Below are 19,004 nucleotides of genomic sequence, written 5' to 3'. Positions count from 1 at the left end.
TCTAAACTAGGTCTAAACCAGGACTAAACTAGGTCTAAACCGGGATTAAACTAGGTCTAAAACCAGGTCTAAACCAGGTCTAAACCAGGTCTAAACCGGGTCTAAACCAGGACTAAACCGGGTCTAAACCAGGACTAAACCAGGTCTAAACCAGGACTAAACCAGGTCTAAACCGGGTCTAAACCGGGTCTAAACCAGGTCTAAACCAGGTCTAAACCGGGTCTAAACCGGGTCTAAACCGGGTCTAAACGGGGTCTCTGTCTGACACTGACCTGCTTCGCTCATTTTTGGGAAGTGAGTTGTGTTTTGTGTCGACTCAGGTTCAGTATTTTTAACTTTGCTCAAAGGCACTTTCTCCGGACGTCTGGGGGAAGCAAACCCACAACCCTCCCCCACAACCTCCCCCACAACCCTCCCCCACAACCCTCCCGACCACAGAGGAACACGCCGGTCACACTGGAGGTCACTGCTGAGTAAACATGGTCATCCGTTTGACTTAAAGGCGCATTATGTAACTTTTCTAATGGAGGTTATGTGACGGTTAACTTCTCCATGGAAACAAACAAGTGATGCCACCAGGCCAAATCACAGCTCAGATCTGTGAAAAGGTGAGCCTCGTACTGGGGCCTGATAGAGATCTCTAGATTACTCAAACATGCATCGATCTAAAACCTCAGACGTGTTTTTGAAGAAGGAACAAGGTAAAAAGCTCCAAAAAGTGCACTTTAGCCCCTCTTTAATACCATACTGTGGGACATTTAAAGGCCCAGTGCTCTTGAGGTTAATTATAAAGCATTTTTTAGTAAAAAAAAAATCAGGAAGTGCATGTTAGCATGTAGCAACTCAATAATTAGGATGTTCTGATGCATAAGGGAAGTGAGGAGTAACTCTGGACCAAACTGTGTAAAAGTTCTGTACTCCGCTGACGTCCACGTTAGAAAACTGTGGTGTCCAGTGGAGCTGATGTCGCCGTAAACGTCACACTAAAGCGCCTCATGCTGTAGCGCCCCCTGTGGACAGATGCACATCACACTAGAGCAGCACTTTTTAATACATTTGTACCAAAATGACGACGCGACAAGTATCAACGATTAAGAAAATAAAACTGGAGAAGGAAGAGCGGACGTCACAGTGGGCGTGTCACAGGGGGCGTGTCACAGTGGGCGTGTCACAGTGGGCGTGTCACAGGGGGCGTGTCACAGGTGGAGGTTAAACGGGGGCAGATCGACAAAAATGGCGTCTTGAAAACAGTGGATTAAAGATTAAACTCAAACATGAATCATGAGTATTTTCACATAACGTTTATTCCAAAAGCAGAATATAAAACTTTATGAAAATATGTAAAAAAAAATATATAGTCCCTGAAAAAACCTGGTCAAACAAAACACACAAAAGTGTAAAAGTCCAATATCACATAAAACTGACCCCTGTGAGGTTTAAGTCATGTTCTAATGCTGGAGTTGTGTTTTGTTTCATTCACACATGTTTGAGTCGCACTTTATTATTAGTCTGTCACATCTACAAAGCTCAAAATGCGACGTTCCACCTTGTGATGTCATCAAGTGGTAGTTTTGAAGTGAACAGCTCCTTTTACTTTTAGTTCAGTTGAGATATGTGGCAACTCCAGGACTGAAATGATCCAAATGATTCTGGAAATGAAGGTGTGTGCGGTTTAAAAACACAGCGGAGCACTTCCTGTATCGCCACACGATGACATCACAAGGTGGAACAGAGTGTTTTCAGTTTGAGAGAAGAACTCAGCCTAAATCTGCAGCGTTTTTTTGTGTTTAAACATGTGAGAATGAAACAAAACACAACGACTCCAGGTCTGTTTGTGATGAAGAAACGACATCAGAACAGAGAGCAGAGAGCAGTGCATTATGGGACATTTAAGCACAAGTCACATGATACAAAAGACAGAAGCTGCACATGGATTTTCACAGGTCGACACTCGGGTTTGGTCCTGGCTCAGGCCTTAAAGAGGAGGTATTTTACACACGTCTCCCCTGTCTTTGCTCTCTGTGCTAAGCCCCTCCCCCTTCAGAGCACGATCACTTCACAATCAGCTGCATCTAATGAAACTACTGCACATCACACCAGGTTTGTGAAGTCGTAGTGCACAGTTTTGAGTCATGTTTTTGTAGATTTATGGAGGATTGTCGTGTAGGAGCGTGGGTGACATAGGCTTGTGGGCGGAGCCTCGTACAGACTCGTACTGCTATCTGTAAGGAGGGTTTGAATAGGGCCCAGGAGAGATCTCTAGATTGTTCAAAAAAAAAGCACGGATGATCTAAAAGTTCTTCAGACGTGTTTTTGATGAGGGAACAGTGTTAAAACATGGGAGGAAAATGGGCTTTTGCAGAATACCTCCTCTTTAATATCACATGTTTACGGTGCATTCAGGTCTTGGTCCGGTCTTGGTCTAGTCCTGGTCCCAGCTCCAGTCCTGGTCCCAGCTCCAGTCCTGGTCCCAGCTCCAGTCCTGGTCCCAGCTCCAGTCCTGGCTCCACTGGTCTCGTCTGTGTTAGTTCATATCTGCTTTTAGTTTCTCGTTTTTTATTTCGTCTCTGAATCAAAATCATCGCCAAGAAACAAAACCAACCGCCGCAAAAGAAAAGCAGCTGAAGACCCAGGAACCTGCAACACAAGAGACCGGGTTTAGTCCTGGTTTAGTCCTGGTTTAGTCCTGGTTTAGTCCTGGTTTAGTCCTGGTTTAGTCCTGGTTTAGTCCTGGTTTAGTCCTGGTTTAGTCCTGGTTTAGTCCTGGTTTAGTCCTGGTTTAGTCCTGGTTTAGTCCTGGTTTAGTCCTGGTTTAGTCCTGGTTTAGTCCTGGTTTAGTCCTGGTTCAGTCCTGGTTCAGTCCTGGTTCAGTCCTGGTTCAGTCCTGGTTCAGTCCTGGTTCAGTCCTGGTTCAGTCCTGGTTTCAGTCCTGGTTTCAGTCCTGGTTTCAGTCCTGGTTTCAGTCCTGGTTTCAGTCCTGGTTTCAGTCCTGGTTTCAGTCCTGGTCTAGTCCTGGTCTAGTCCTGGTCTAGTCCTGGTCTAGTCCTGGTCTAGTCCTGGTCTAGTCCTGGTCTAGTCCTGGTCTAGTCCCGGTTTTGGACCTGCGTCTGAAGAGATCCATGTCGTAGTAGAGACAGGAAGTGAGCTGATTGCACTTCCTGCCCCAGAGGAGGCAGGTGGTGTCGATGACTCTGCCGTAGAGCACCGGCCCCGGGAAGAACGCTGTCAACAAACAACAAACATGAGCAACATGCAGTGTCCTCTGCAGCCTGGCTCGCTCTGCTGTTCTCTTTGTTTGCTTTGGGTCTGAGGATGGACAGATGGGGACAGATGATGTTTAAGGCCAATAGATGAATGAGCAGCCAAATGTCTTCACTCCCACAACTTTTTGTCCAGGTTTGTGGTGTAAACAGTGTGATTGTGTCCTTAGGCAAGACACTTCACCCTCATTACCTGATATGAGTGTGGAGTGAGTGTGGAGTGAGCGTGTGTGGAGTGAGTGTGGAGTGAGTGTGGAGTGAGTGTGGAGTGAGTGTGGAGTGAGTGTGTGTGGAGTGAGTGTGGAGTGAGTGTGGAGTGAGTGTGTGTGGAGTGAGTGTGTGTGGAGTGAGTGTGGAGTGAGTGTGGAGTGAGTGTGTGTGGAGTGAGTGTGGAGTGAGTGTGGAGTGAGTGTGTGTGGAGTGAGTGTGTGTGGAGTGAGTGTGTGTGGAGTGAGTGTGTGTGGAGTGAGTGTGTGTGGAGTGAGTGTGTGTGGAGTGAGTGAGTGTGGAGTGAGTGAGTGTGGAGTGAGTGTGTGTGGAGTGAGTGTGTGTGGAGTGAGTGTGGAGTGAGTGTGGAGTGAGTGTGGAGTGAGTGTGGAGTGAGTGTGTGTGTGTGGAGTGAGTGTGGAGTGAGTGTGTGTGGAGTGAGTGTGTGTGGAGTGAGTGTGTGTGGAGTGAGTGTGGAGTGAGTGTGGAGTGAGTGTGTGTGGAGTGAGTGTGTGTGGAGTGAGTGTGTGTGTGTGTGGAGTGAGTGTGTGTGGAGTGAGTGTGGAGTGAGTGTGTGTGGAGTGAGTGGAGTGAGTGTGTGTGGAGTGAGTGTGTGTGGAGTGAGTGTGGAGTGAGTGTGGAGTGAGTGTGTGTGGAGTGAGTGTGTGTGGAGTGAGTGTGTGTGGAGTGAGTGTGTGTGGAGTGAGTGTGTGTGGAGTGAGTGTGGAGTGAGTGTGTGTGGAGTGAGTGTGTGTGGAGTGAGTGAGTGTGGAGTGAGTGTGGAGTGAGTGTGGAGTGAGTGTGGAGTGAGTGTGTGTGGAGTGAGTGTGTGTGTGTGGAGTGAGTGTGTGTGGAGTGAGTGTGTGTGGAGTGTGTGTGGAGTGAGTGTGGAGTGAGTGTGGAGTGAGTGTGTGTGTGTGGAGTGAGTGTGTGTGGAGTGAGTGTGGAGTGAGTGTGTGTGGAGTGAGTGTGTGTGGAGTGAGTGTGGAGTGAGTGTGGAGTGAGTGTGGAGTGAGTGTGGAGTGAGTGTGTGTGGAGTGAGTGTGTGTGGAGTGTGTGTGGAGTGAGTGTGTGTGGAGTGTGTGTGGAGTGAGTGTGTGTGGAGTGAGTGTGGGTGGAGTGAGTGTGGAGTGAGTGTGGAGTGAGTGTGTGTGGAGTGAGTGTGTGTGGAGTGAGTGTGTGTGGAGTGAGTGTGGAGTGAGTGTGTGTGGAGTGAGTGTGTGTGGAGTGAGTGTGTGTGGAGTGAGTGTGTGTGGAGTGAGTGTGGAGTGAGTGTGGAGTGAGTGTGTGTGGAGTGAGTGTGTGTGGAGTGAGTGTGTGTGGAGTGAGTGTGTGTGTGGAGTGAGTGTGTGTGTGGAGTGAGTGTGTGTGGAGTGAGTGTGTGTGGAGTGAGTGTGGAGTGAGTGTGGAGTGAGTGTGGAGTGAGTGTGTGTGGAGTGAGTGTGGAGTGAGTGTGTGTGGAGTGAGTGTGGAGTGAGTGTGTGTGGAGTGAGTGTGTGTGGAGTGAGTGTGGAGTGAGTGTGTGTGGAGTGAGTGTGTGTGGAGTGAGTGTGTGTGTGTGTGGAGTGAGTGTGTGTGGAGTGAGTGTGGAGTGAGTGTGTGTGGAGTGAGTGTGGAGTGAGTGTGTGTGGAGTGAGTGTGGAGTGAGTGTGGAGTGAGTGTGGAGTGAGTGTGGAGTGAGTGTGGAGTGAGTGTGTGTGGAGTGAGTGTGTGTGGAGTGAGTGAGTGTGGAGTGAGTGTGGAGTGAGTGTGGAGTGAGTGTGGAGTGAGTGTGTGTGTGGAGTGAGTGTGTGTGGAGTGAGTGTGTGTGTGTGGAGTGAGTGTGGAGTGTGTGTGTGTGGAGTGAGTGTGTGTGGAGTGAGTGTGGAGTGAGTGTGTGTGTGTGGAGTGAGTGTGTGTGGAGTGAGTGTGGAGTGAGTGTGTGTGGAGTGAGTGTGTGTGGAGTGAGTGTGTGTGGAGTGAGTGTGGAGTGAGTGTGGAGTGAGTGTGTGTGGAGTGTGTGTGGAGTGAGTGTGTGTGGAGTGTGTGTGGAGTGAGTGTGTGTGGAGTGAGTGTGTGTGGAGTGAGTGTGTGTGGAGTGAGTGTGGAGTGAGTGTGGAGTGAGTGTGTGTGGAGTGAGTGTGTGTGGAGTGTGTGTGGAGTGAGTGTGGGTGGAGTGAGTGTGGAGTGAGTGTGTGGTCATATCACACCTGACTCTAGGTCACATCATGGGCGTTGCATAATCAAGCGTGCGTTAGTTTAACCCTATAGCGTCGGATAAAAAAATGCAGTAAATTCGTTTAACATGATTTTTATGGCTATAAAAAAAAAAAGACAAAACCATAATCGACATGATTAGCTGTTATCACTTTCAAACGAAAAATGCAATTTTACTCCTCAAAGCTGTGACGGCAAAGATTTGGCAAATTTACGTCCAAGTCCCGTTCCACTATGACTGAGGACCATTTGTGTGTTTGAGGCCGGATGTCAGAGGATTCTGCCCGAACTCTGCATCCCTCAGATTCTATTAAGTGTCAGAGCAGGAATCATCATTCAACTAATTATCAACATAGAAGAACAAGAAGTTCAGTGTGTTGTGCAGTTTTATCTCATGTACATGAAAATGCACTGAACATGTAAGAATTCATAAAACATTTACAAATATATGTAACATTTTTGTATTAGTGGTGGATCATTTTAAAAGCAGCTCACACTGAAAAAGTCTGAGCCGCCCTGGTGTGGAGTATATTATGTAAACACCATGATCACTATGGCGACAGCTGGATGGATGACTAGCTCTTAAATGAGATCATGTGTTAATTGGTACTTTACGTGACACGATGCCGGGGGTGTTCTACATGTGTCTGTATAGTAGAATGTTCAGCAGTTACCATGGAGACACAATTAGCACAAACACACACAGCTGTCAAAAGAGTTTTAAAATACAAACTGTATTCTGAGTGTTTTTCAACAAAAAGGTGAACGTGACCCACTGAAAAACTGTTGGCTAATGCTAATGCTAATGCTAATGCTAATGCTCTTGTGAGTGTGATTTGAGGGACTTGTTTAAAGCTCAAATCACCAGGTGTAGATCAGATAAACCAGTTCTTAAGTCTATAAAGCCTCAGACAAAGCAGTGCCTTCATTTAGCGTCACACCCTCAGAGAATGACTCCAGTACATGCGCGATTTAAGTCATATTAGTTTTGATTTGAGGATTTAGATTCTTCAAACAGGAACGAGCCGTTTGTCGCCTGAGTGAGGAAATGTGTCCGTTTTTTAAGTACATTTTGTTTTTTTCTTTTGATGAATCAGATTTAAGCCCAAATGTTTTGCCCTCAGTGACTTTTATCTTTAAGATTGTTTTGTTTTGTTTGTTTGTTTGTTCACAGTGAAAGTCTCTGCAGTGACCTGAAGATCAGGAATGTGACACTGAAGAGAAATGATCCACAGACGCCACAAACTCTGACCCTCTGTTCTGCATCCTCTCCTCCTCCTCCTCCTATTCCTTTCCTCATCCTCTCTTCTTCGTCCTCGTCCTCTCCTCTCCTCTCCTTCTCCCCCTCCTCCCCTCTTCTCCTCCTCTTCCTCATCATCTCTTCTTCATCCTCCTCTCCCTCCTGCTCATCTCCTCCTCAATTCAATTCAATTCAATTCATTTATTTTTGTAACGCCCAAAATCCCAACAACAGTTGTCTCGAAGGGCGTTCATGTTTTGGTCCTCCTCTCCGCTCCTCTCTTCCCCTTCTCCGCCTCCTCTCCTCCCTCCTCCTCCTTACCCAGGACTCTGAAGAACATGTACTGAAGTCCAACAGCAAAAGACTTGTCCTCCACCGGGACCGACCTGTGAACAGCAGACGACACTGTGAGGGGTTAAGTACTACAGGTATTATGATGATGTAGTAGTAGTAGTAATAGTATTTTTAGTTCCTGAGTATGATGATGTAGTAGTAGTAGTAATAGTATTTTTAGTTCCTGAGTATGATGATGTAGTAGTAGTAGTAATAGTATTTTTAGTTCCTGAGTATGATGATGTAGTAGTAGTAGTAATAGTATTTTTAGTTCCTGAGTATGATGATGTAGTAGTAGTAGTATTCGTAGTACCTGAGTATGATGATGTAGGAGGGCGTGTGGCAGAAGGAGGCGATGAAACACGTCAGAGCCACAAAAACCATAAAGACCAGGATCAGGTTTGAACAGGGACTCCCACAGGTCCCAGGCACCGCCCAGGACCGGCCTAGACCAGGACCGGGATCCAGACCGGGATCCAGACCGGGATCCAGGTCCGGACTATGAGAAGACCCAGAGACACAGCCACAGTTTGTGTAGTTCTGAAAAAAGAACAGAGACAGGTGGAGGAGTGAGTGTTTATGTGGATGGACACAGCTAACGCGCTAATCACGCTACAAACAGGAAGTGATCATGAGCGCAACTCTGACTCCAATTCACTTTACGTTGGAAAACTGTGTCCTCTCTCTGTCTCTGCTGCTTCAGACTCATTCTGGTCTTAAATGTTCGTATTAACCCTCTACATGATCCTGGGGTTTTTATTTCACTATTGTGTCTGTAAATCAAGATATGAACATTAATAACAGACAAATCAGGTCCTTCTTTCCCCGAGGTCGCTCCTGATTGGCTCTTCGGTTGCTATGATACTCGCGGTCGGAATTCCAAATATGGAACACGACAGGCGACGTCACACTCGCTTATTCCACTTGTGTGTACAGACTGTGGGCCGCGTGAAGCTCCATCAGACGAATTTAACACATTTAATATGAAACTGAGCCCCGGGGTCGAAAAGGTCAAACACGGGGTATTTTACTTCTATGGGGTATTAACTGTAACACATAACATATTTAGATCACCAGGTTTCCATAGTAACATAGTAGTCTCCCCTCTCTTTGCTCTCTGTGCTAAGCCCCTCCCCCTTCAGAGCGCTGTCACTTCACAATCAGCTGCATCCCAAGTTTGTGAAGTCGTAGTGCACAGTTTTGGCCCAGGGTGAGATCACTAGATTACTCAAACATAACGTCTGAATACATAAAAATAGATACAAAAAGGAGCAGCTGGGATTCATAGAACCTTAGTTACATACATAACTTTAGTTTTCGCTAGATTAGATTGAGAGAGGAAGCGTCTGGGGAGTGGGAGGACAGACAAAGGGGTTTAGAAAGAGGGCGGTCTCTGTAGGAAGTGTCCGGGGAGTGAGAAAATCTGAGGGAAGGTTTTGAGGAGAGAGAGGAGTCTGCGGGAAGTGTTTTTGGGAGTGGAAGGTCTCTGGAGGAAGCGTCTGGGGAGTGGGAGACTCACAGTGGGGCGTCCGCTCTTGGGGTCGCTCTCCTGAGACGTGCAGCCGGCGTGACACGGAGACCGGAACTCCACCCCATCAGAACCACACACCGGGTTAAAGGAGTCCTCAAGACAACTGCAAGAACCACAGACCGAGACCGGACCAGAGACCGGACCAGAGACCGGACCAGAGACCGGACCAGAGACCGGACCAGAGACCGGACCAGAGACCGGACCAGAGACCGGGTTTGGACTGCGCAGAGGAGAACAGGTTCAGTGACATTTAACCTGCTCCATCTCAGTCTAACACCACAAGAGGACGGGAGGGCATCTGACACACATGAGGCGGGTTTAAACCTGATGCCCTACCGCGGGTAGACTCCGTGCACGTTCTGGGTAGAGCAGCCAATCAGGAGCAGCGGGACGGCGGTCAGGACGCAGAGAGACAGAGACATGAAGCACATCCGCCCGGCGCCGAACACAGAGAGGCCGCAGCGCCGCATCAAGACTCCGCCCAGAACGATGCCCACGATGGAGAAGGGCAGAGCCACGCCCCCTGAGGAACCACAGGACATGGGTAAGACCTGGTTTAGTCCCGGTTTAGTCCCGGTTTAGTCCCGGTTTAGTCCCGGTCTAGTCCTGGTCTAGTCCTGGTCTAGTCCTGGTCTAGTCCTGGTCTTGTCCTGGTCTTGTCCTGGTCTTGTCCTGGTCTTGTCCTGGTCTTGTCCTGGTCTTGTCCTGGTCTTGTCCTGGTTTAGTCCTGGTCTAGTCCTGGTCTAGTCCTGGTCTAGTCCTGGTCTAGTCCCGGTCTAGTCCCGGTCTAGTCCTTGTTCAGTCCTGGTTTAGTCCTGGTTTAGTCCCGGTTCAGTCCTGGTCTAGTCCTGGTTTAGTCCTGTTTTAGTCCTGGTTTAGTCCTGGTCTAGTCCTGGTTTAGTACCGATCATCATGTTGGAGAAGGCTGTGGTTTGGCTGAATTGTCGCTCCATAAACTTGGGCATAAACGTGGCGAGTCCTGAGAGCAGCGCGGCGAGGTTCACCTGGGCCAGAACCACACACATGTAAACCGGAGAACGCAGAGTCCGGAGCGCTGTGCGTGGAAAACCTGGGAATACAACCGGAAACTCATCTGAGCATGGACACTAAAAACATTCCATGGAGCTGCATCTTTGACAAGTATAAACCCACAGACACAGCTCACCTGTGAGGCGCCGCGTACAAACAGGAAGTGATCATGAGCGCACTTCCTGTTTGTCATTTTGGTCTTAAATGTTCGTATTAACCCTCTACATGATCCTGGGGTTTTTATTTCACTATTGTGTCTGTAAATCAAGATATGAACATTAATAACAGACAAATCAGGTCCTTCTGTCCCCGAGGTCGCTCCTGTTAGCGTTAGCAACAGGTTTGATTGACAGTGTTGCTAAGTGACACTCCCTGATAAACCAGTGGTGCAGGCGGGAGGTTCAACAGCCTCACTTCAGATTGGCTCTTTGGTTGCTATGATACTCCTGATCGGAATTCCAAATATGGAACTGGGGATGGGGCGATATACGATAATATCGCTAATCGTGATCAAATGAGTCCGCAATTAATCATTTATGGCATTTTTTTAATCATCGTGATGGTCCCAGGATTATAATCGTCTTTACGGCCTCAGACAGCCTCGTGTTTCCGGTTTCCACACAATGTTTACATGTTAGCTCTGGTGGCTCTCTGTCATAGCGGTGAAACTCGTTAGCTTTGGGGCTGGTTCTTCACCGTCACTGTCGTGGCTCATGGGCAGTGGTTCTGCATCCGGATGATGTCACACATTTATATCCTCCACTCGAGACACCTTCTTTATTGGAGGATATAAAAGTCTGATGTGTGGAATTATTATGGATTTGAAAATCAAGACCCACAGGACGAGCCACCGATCTGCAGAGCCAAAGAAGTTACGGCTCCAAGGGAAACGTGAGCGACACAATCATCCTTAACTGACAAACTTGAGCCGAAAATATCCATCATAAGTAACACACCATGAGAAATAAACGATTAAATGTAGTTTGTGTTAGTTTGGATTTGTATGAACAATGACACGTGTTTGTGTCAACTTTGCTATTGCTAGCTAAGTACTAGCTAAGTGCTAGCTAAATACCATTTTGCACAGCAGAAAAAGGATAAAGGACATGATAAAGAATATGCTGGCATCACGACATGTCCTTTATCATGTCCTTTTTCTGGGGCTTTCTCAGGTTGGTTCATATTTTTTTTTTATAGTCAAGAGTTTTATAATTGACACATTCATTATTCATTGTTAATTTCACTTACAGCAAAAAAACAAAAAAAACAAAAACAAAAAAACAATAAAGTTGATTGCACAGACACCTACAAATTGCATGTTAATTGATGTTTTAGTGACTTTTAAAAAAAAAACTAAACCTTGGTTTAATAATTGTTGTGATAATATCGTTAATCACGATTATTTTGGTTTAAAAAAATTATCGTGAGTCTAAATTTTAATATCGTCCCACCCCTATGTGGAACTCGACTCCAGATTAGCCGCTATAACTTTAGCCTCCATGAGCTTCATTTGACTGAAGCTGAACTCTGTAGTTCACGTCTGAATACACAGAAATAAAACCACATGGGAAAAGAAAGTACAACCATTTACTGTCGAAATCACATTCCATTTTCTGAAGAAAGAGAATTTTTTATCATCGTGTGTTTTAGTGAACAGATCCAAGAACTCACGATGTTACAACACACATCTTAGTTTCAGTTTCCTTCTGTATTAAATTAGTTCCTTAGAATGTCAGGACGTCGTCTTAGACCCATCTGTTTTAAATATGAGTTCCTGAGAATGTTGTGACGTCGTCCCATCTGCACGGACTCTTCTGTGGCCGACGTGCCGAGGGATTTGTCAGAGGATTTATTAGCGCTTTTCTCTCATCTGGATTTAATCAAAGTTTGATTTTTTACTTGTTCTGCTGTTGTGGCGTTTTCATCCTCAGGTCCTGATCACTTTCAGCGAGAGCAACTCCAGACTGACGCTGTTAGCCAGTTATGGCTAGCAAACTATAAGTGTTAGCAAGCTATAAATGTTAGTGCGTTTAGCTGTTAGTGTGTTAAAGCTGTTTTCCGGTTATAGCTGTTAGCATGTTGTAGCTGTCAGCGGGCTGTAGCTGTTAGCGGGTTAGAGGCTGTTAGCGGGTTGTAGCTGTTAGCGGGTTAGAGGCTGTTAGCGGGTTGTAGCTGTTAGCGGGTTAGAGGCTGTTAGCGGGTTAGAGGCTGTTAGCGGGTTGTAGCTGTTAGCGGGTTATTGGCTCCCTACAGTGATGGTAACCGTGCATTATGTGTGTGTTTTTCTTACTGCGAATGAAGTCGCCCATCGTCTGCGGCGACCTGCTCTGAGGCGGTTTAACGGCCTCCTCTTCCTCCACCTGAAAACAACAGATTTACCTTAAAGTGGAACTAAACACCCAAACAAACATCTGCTAAACTGGGCAGTACCTGGAGGACTAAAGGGAGAGTGTGTGGGTATTGATACTTTTCAGCTGATGTCATTAATATTCATATAACACGTGACGCTAACTGTAGGCACTGCTCTCTCTGCTCTGTAGCTGCTGCTACAGCTGTTTTGTAATCAGAGCAGTGCTGTGTGATGTCACGGAGTACTTGAAATCGCAGAGGCCACTGGAGGCAGAACTCTTAAATTTTGGCATTTTTGACCAGAAAGCTGCGCATTTAGTGTTTAGTTCCATTTGAAACGGTTTTAGAGCTGCACTTAAAGGATCCACAGCTGCATTATTTCTGTGTTTATTTTATTTATTTTCTGTGGTTGAAACAAATAAAATAAACTGTTTATTTTTACTCCACATTCCTGATTTTGATCTTGCTGCTGTAAAACACATGGAGTCTACACACTTTTACTTGGCCTGGTTTAGTTTTGCTTTTGCCGGTTCAGTCCTGGTCTAGTCCCCGTTCAGTCCTGGTTCAGTCCCGGTCTAGTCCCGGTTCAGTCCTGGTTCAGTCCCGGTCTAGTCCCGGTTCAGTCCCGGTCTAGTCCCGGTTCAGTCCTGGTTCAGTCCCGGTCTAGTCCCGGTTCAGTCCTGGTTCAGTCCCGGTCTAGTCCCGGTTCAGTCCCGGTCTAGTCCCGGTTCAGTCCTGGTTCAGTCCCGGTCTAGTCCCGGTTCAGTCCCGGTTCAGTCCTGGTCTAGTCCCGGTTCAGTCCCGGTTCAGTCCTGGTCTAGTCCCGGTTCAGTCCCGGTTCAGTCCTGGTCTAGTCCTGGTTCAGTCCTGGTCTAGTCCCGGTTCAGTCCTGGTCTAGTCCCGGTTCAGTCCTGGTCTAGTCCCGGTTCAGTCCTGGTTCAGTCCTGGTCTAGTCCTGGTTCAGTCCTGGTCTAGTCCCGGTTCAGTCCTGGTTCAGTCCTGGTCTAGTCCCGGTTCAGTCCCGGTTCAGTTCCGGTCTAGTCCCGGTCTAGTCCTGGTCTAGTCCTCATTAGACCTTGTCCTGGCTCTGAGCCTTGCAGGTCCTGATCCGACATGTCAGGTCTTGCTTTAGACCGGGATCTCGTCCAAATTACACAAGAAAATCCAAATCTGAGCCAACTTTCACTTTCACCCGACGCTCCAGCTGCAGCTCATCACAGACGGTTCAGTCCCGGTTCATTTTGGGTCGAGAAACACGTGTAAAAAAAGTGAAATAAGTGTGTGCACGTGTGTCACCCGCAGACTCCAAATGAAGCTCGAGGCTAGAGCAGTTATGGCGGCTAATCGGCAACGAGGGACTATATTTCCAAGCGCAAAAACCAAAGAGCCAGTGAGGAACGAGGCTGCTGAAGGAAACGCGTCTTTGCTTAGTGCTCAGACCTGGACTCACCTCTGGGGGGAGCTCTCGAGGGAAGAACAGGATGGGCAGCGCCGTCAGAAACAGCAAACAAGACGCCAACAGGAAGCCGAGCCACCACGCCCCGACCCACCGGAGGTCCCCCGGCTCCAGAGTGACCTGGTCTAGAGGGACCGGGAACTGGTTTAGTTCTGATTCAGTTCTGGTTCAGTCCTGGTTCAGTTCTGGTTCAGTCCTGTCTCAGTCCTGTCTCAGTCCTGTCTCAGTTCTGGTTCAGTCCCGGTTCAGACCTCGGGGGACGGTGTTGAAGTCCACAAAGATCCTGAGCGTGAAGGCGCTGGTCATGAAGCCAAAAGCCGGTCCGATGGAGGTGACGGCGAGAAGGATCCCTGAGGAACAGAACCAGACCCACGTGAGACCGGGAACTACTGGAACCAAAGACCTAGAACCACAGATTGTATAAAGACGTGGACTAAGTCAGTGTGACGTCACCCACAGCGTTTGGCTCCCGTCAAATGACGCTCATCGAGGCTAGAAGTTATAGGAGCCAATTTGGAGCGTTTATATTTGGAATTCCGACTACATGGCAACCAAAGAGCCAATCAGGAGCGAGGCTGTAGTAGGTAATGCTCCTTCTCATCTGTTTAGCAGGGAGTGGGTACTTAGCGACGCTGTCAATCAAATGTGTTGCTAACGTTAGCAGGAGCGACCTTGAGGAAAGAAGGCTCGTGGATTTACAGACACAATAGTGAAATAAAAACCTCAGGATCATGTAGAGGGTTAATACATTTAAGACCAAAATGAGGAGAAAGGGGCAGTGGTTTTTCAATAGAAAGTGAATTGATGGAGAGTTGATGGAGCCAAAGTGCACCCACGATCACTTCCTGTTTGGAACGCCGTGGATCAGGACTCTTGGTCGAGTTCTGCTAAAGTCCAAAAACGTCCGTTCAATCCTGGTTCAGTCCTGGTTTTGTCCAAACACGTTCGCACACGTCGCGCGGGAAAACATCCGTCACCTGAGCAAAACCGGTTCAGACTCAGATCTGGATCTGGTTCGGTTCAATCTGAATCAGCGAATCACAAACAAACGTGTCTCAACAATAAACAACCAGGTCTGCGCCACATGACACAGGGAGAACACGGAACGATCCAGAAACACTGGGAACTGGACCAGGACCAGCTTACTGAGCCAGTCCTGGTTCAGTCCTGGTTCAGTCCTGGTTCAGTCCTGGTTCAGTCCTGGTTTAGTCCTGGTTTAGACCTGGTTCAGTCCTGGTGGTAAAGACGACATTTCCAAAATCTAAATTTTTGTCAAATATTTACAGGATCAAATTCAAACACCCGCTCATCTCCATGGAAATGTTTATCTCCCGGCAACAGGCCAAGTCACAAGTCAGATCTGTGGAGACTCGCCCGCTGACAGTAACAATACTTTTTATTTTTCAAAGTATTTTTGAAATAAAGCGCCTCTAACTGAATAAATCCTTTTTAATGCCATACTGTGGAACATTCCAGGTAAAGCAGTGACATCTCCACGGAGACGAGACACATTTAAATAAAGCGACTGCGTTACCGAGGTAGAGGGGCGAGTTGCGTTTGCTGGCGTAGTCGTCGATGTAGGAGATGCCGAACGGTTGGATGGGCACCGCGCCGATGCCCAACAGCAGCTGTCCCAGTAACAGCAGCGGGTACGCCCCCTGGTGGCCACTCCCCTCACGCACACTACAGCCCGGGTCAAACGCCACGGACCCGTTCACCCGGCACAGACTGGAGCGGTTACCCTGAGCTGAGGGGAGAAGCAGGGTTAGACCGGGTTTAGACCGGGTTTAGACCGGGTTAGACCGGGTTTAGACCGGGTTAGACCGGGTTTAGACCGGGTTTAGACCAGGTTTAGTCCTGGGGCAGTATTAACAGTAGTACTGCAGTAATAATAGGGGTAGTAGTACTCACCTCTGTCCTGGTCCGCGTACATGTAGTAATATAGTAGTAATAGTAGTAGCAGCAGTAGTCAGTAGTAATACTGCAGTAGTACTCACAGGTGTCTCTGTCCGTGTACTCGTACGGCTCGTACAGGAAGTGGGGCGTGGCCATGAGGAGCGCGGCGGCGGCGGCTAAACTGGCTCCTCCGGCGATGAAACGCGGCCTGTGAACCCGACTGCCCCAGAAACTCACAAACACGATCAGCAGAGTGTTACCCACCTGAAACAGACCCAGACCGGGTTTAGACCGGGTTTAGACCTGAAACAGACCCAGACCGGGTTTAGACCGGGTTTAGACCTGAAACAGACCCAGACCGGGTTTAGACCTGAAACAGACCCAGACCGGGTTTAGACCGGGTTTAGACCTGAAACAGACCCAGACCGGGTTTAGACCCTCGTGGTCACTTCCTGTTTGGCGGCTGTAGCAGGTTTGTCTTTGCTCGTTTAAACAGACTGTGGTTTAAACCAGGAGAGTCAAACACAGAGGGTCAAAAGTTTAAACTGAACAAATGAACACCAGAAACCGGGCATCAGTGTAGGGCTCAGGGTTTGAGCATTTGACCCGTCCTCCAGTGTCTCTGGGTTTAACCTCAGTGGGACCATCTCCAGATCTTGGTCTAGTCTTGGTCAGGACCTGAGCTGGAGGATTTGACCATGTGTCAGTTTTGGGTTGTAGTCTCAGTCCTGGCCCCAGTCTTGGTCCTGGCCCCAGTCTTGGTCCTGGTCCAGTCCTGGTCCGGTCTTGGTCCCAGTCCTGGTCCGGTCTTGGTCCCAGTCTTGGTCCTGGTCCAGTTCTGACCTCGTTGAAGGCGGCCAGCAGCCCGGCTCTCTGGCTGGACAGACCATAGCGCCTCTCGATGGTGGAGATGGAGCTCTTCATGTATCCAGAGACGAGCAGCTGAGCGAGCTGCAGAGCGCTATGACACAACACAAAGAACTGAAGAGAAACAAAACATCAGCACGAAGAACTGAAGAGAAACAAAACATCAGCACGAAGAACTGAACATAAGGAGGCAGTAGAGAGCAGGTATTTTACTTCTATGTATTATCTGTAACATCATATTTAATTCCTCTTGCTTCATTTTATTGTTTTTAAAAACGCAAGTTTCATTTTCCTTTCTGACGCTCTGAGTTTCCCTTTGCTCTCTGTGCTAAGCCCCTCCCCCTTCAGAGCACTATCACAACACAATCAGCTGCATCCCACTAATGAAACTACGTCACATCACACCAGGTTTGTGAAGTCGTAGTGCACAGTTTGTATCATGTGTTTGTTTATTTATGGAGGATTGTCGTGTGGAGCGTGGGTGATTTGACTTGTGGGTGGAGCCTTGTACAGATATGTACTGCTAACTGTAAGGAGGGTTTAAATAGGGCCCAGGAGAGATCTCTAGATGACTCAAACTCAAACTTCTTCATGTTTTTGACGATGGAACAAAGGTATAACATGGTAGCCACAGCCGCCCTGGGGCAGACTGACAGAGGTGAGGCTGCCAGTCTGCGCCCTCTGACCCCGAGCGACACATTCACACACGGCCAAAGAACAGTGTCAGACCTTGACGCTCCTGAAGAGGCTCCGCGGCGCAGGGTTCACGGCGGCCATCTTGAATCCAGGTGTTTATGACATCACAGCTCTGAGGAGAGAGAGAGACTACTCGAGTAAAAGTAGTGATACTGCAGAGAGAGAGACTACTCGAGTAAAAGTAGTGATACTGCAGAGAGAGGGAGTACTCGAGTAAAAGTACTGATACTGCAGAGAGAGGGAGTACTCGAGTAAAAGTACTGATACTGCAGAGAGAAGTAATCGACTTAAAGCGCTGACAAGTCACAGGGGGCGTGTCACAGGGGGCGTGTCACAGTGGGCGTGTCACAGGGGGCGTGTCCTGGTGGAGGTTAAACGGGGGCAAATCGACAAAATGGCGTCTTGAAAATACAACTTCAGAGGCTCAATGAGAAGAAACGACGAGAACATGAATAAACAGTTTGACCAACGGCAGATTTAAGTTTGACTTTTTTGATACAGTTTCTGGGGGAAAATGAATTTCCACATTGATGAGGAAAAAAAACGCGGCTTGGATGAGCAGCCAAACGTCTTCACTCCTGCATTTGTCCAGTTGACAGATTTCGTTGACACTTCGTCTTTTGTCGTTTCCTGAATCGACCGTTATGGAACCTACAACACAAAGTTCTACAAAACGACCCCAAAATCGACTTAAATCTGCCCCAGGACGACTTTCCCCATTCAAAAGACTCCTCTGGTCTGGACTTTGGGCCTGAGGCGGGTCAAACGTCTGGGGATAAATAAACTGGGATCACAGTGTTTTGAGAGACCGCTCCACACACTGGAATTCTTCACATTCCGATGTCACTTTTCCCTCTTCCCTTTGTGCCCGGAACTTTTTACAGAGACCGGAGCCACAGAAGGACACGTGGGAATCTGGTCTTTAGTACAAGAAGAAAACGCCACATGAGCTGGTCAGGAGAAAAGTGACAGTAAAAATAATGACATGTAGTAGTAGTGGTATTTGTAGTAGTAGCAGTAGCAACAGTGGGAGCAGCAGTAGTAGTAGCTGTAGTAGTAGCAGTAGTAGTAGTAGTAGTAGCAGCAGTAGTAGCAGTAGTAGTAGTAGTAGTAAGTAGTAAACACCACATAAACTGGTAAAGGGGAAAGAGGAAACAGTGACAGTAACAGCCAAAGTAATACTTTGTACCTAGTAGTAGTAGTAATAGTAGTCGTAGTATTAGTAGTATTTAAAGTCTAAGTTTAAGTAAAAAATCTTAGTGGACTTACTTGCAGAAAATTCCCAGGTCTTGGTCCTGACTGAGTCCTGGTCGAGACCTGGTCGAGTTCTGGACCTGCAGCAGACGGATCTGGGACTTGATGTTGTTGAAGTTTGTTTCCTGGGTGGACTCCAGTGATGTCAGGAGGAGCCAAGAGATAAGGAGAAGGAGGGAGGGAAGGAGGGAAGGAGGGAAGGAAGGAAGGAGGGAGGGAAGGAAGGAACACAACCAAGAGACCTGCTTTAGTCCTGGTTTAGTCCTGGTCTAGTCCTGGTCTAGTCCTGGTCTAGTCCTAGTTAAGTCCTAGTTTAGTCCTAGTTTAGTCTTGGTTTAGTCCTGGTTCAGATTTGATTTTGACTTGTCTTCTGGTTTGGTTTAGATCAGTTTAGAGCCGTTTTGAAACCAGGACTAAACCAGGTCTAAACCAGGTCTAAACCAGGTCTAGATCAGGTCTAAATCGGGTCTAAATCAAGGATAAAATCATAATCATATTTGTTGCAAAGTCCAGTTTTAACAACATTACATAAAACATGAATCACTGACCTAGTTCCACTTTGAACCTCGTGTTTTTAGTTTGTTGAATCTTCAGAGGCTCCATGGCGCCCCCTGGTGGTCAACTGGATTTATACATGTATGATGCAGAGGAGAGGGGCAGAGGAGCAGAGGAGCAGGGGGGCAGAGGAGG

At 47.7% G+C, this 19,004-nt stretch overlaps 1 protein-coding gene across 1 annotated transcript; it reads right to left on the bottom strand.

Annotated features, from left to right (window-relative positions):
• Positions 1–1,292: 1,292 nt before the first annotated feature.
• LOC117381108 (solute carrier organic anion transporter family member 2B1-like) lies at positions 1,293–18,452 on the bottom strand. The gene is made up of 15 exons (XM_055226627.1): positions 18,330–18,452; positions 17,094–17,172; positions 16,341–16,478; positions 15,599–15,761; positions 15,136–15,348; positions 13,853–13,951; positions 13,596–13,726; positions 12,087–12,156; positions 9,672–9,836; positions 9,104–9,290; positions 8,756–8,987; positions 7,550–7,776; positions 7,225–7,289; positions 3,102–3,222; positions 1,293–2,637 (listed from the first exon to the last, which is right to left on the bottom strand). The coding sequence occupies exons 2-15, from the start codon at positions 17,139–17,141 to the stop codon at positions 2,400–2,402; spliced, it is 2,097 nt and encodes a 698-aa protein (XP_055082602.1). The 5' UTR covers positions 17,142–17,172; positions 18,330–18,452; the 3' UTR covers positions 1,293–2,399.
• Between the last annotated feature and the right edge of the window lie 552 nt (positions 18,453–19,004).

The sequence above is a fragment of the Periophthalmus magnuspinnatus genome, chromosome 14 (genome assembly GCF_009829125.3).
Source record: "Periophthalmus magnuspinnatus isolate fPerMag1 chromosome 14, fPerMag1.2.pri, whole genome shotgun sequence".
NCBI lineage: Eukaryota > Metazoa > Chordata > Actinopteri > Gobiiformes > Gobiidae > Periophthalmus > Periophthalmus magnuspinnatus.
The sequence above is the reverse complement of the archived record's forward strand: the minus strand, read 5'-3'. Positions and strand labels throughout refer to the sequence as shown.

Coding starts and splice junctions, on each gene's coding strand:
- LOC117381108 (XM_055226627.1), bottom strand. CDS start 17,141: ATGGCCGCCGTGAACCCTGCGCCGCGGAGCCTCTTCAGGAGCGTCAAG. Junction 9,837..12,086: donor GATGGGCGACTTCATTCGCA/GTAAGAAAAACA, acceptor TTGTATTCCCAG/GTTTTCCACGCACAGCGCTC. Junction 9,291..9,671: donor CTTCTCCAACATGATGATCG/GTACTAAACCAG, acceptor GTGGTTCCTCAG/GGGGCGTGGCTCTGCCCTTC.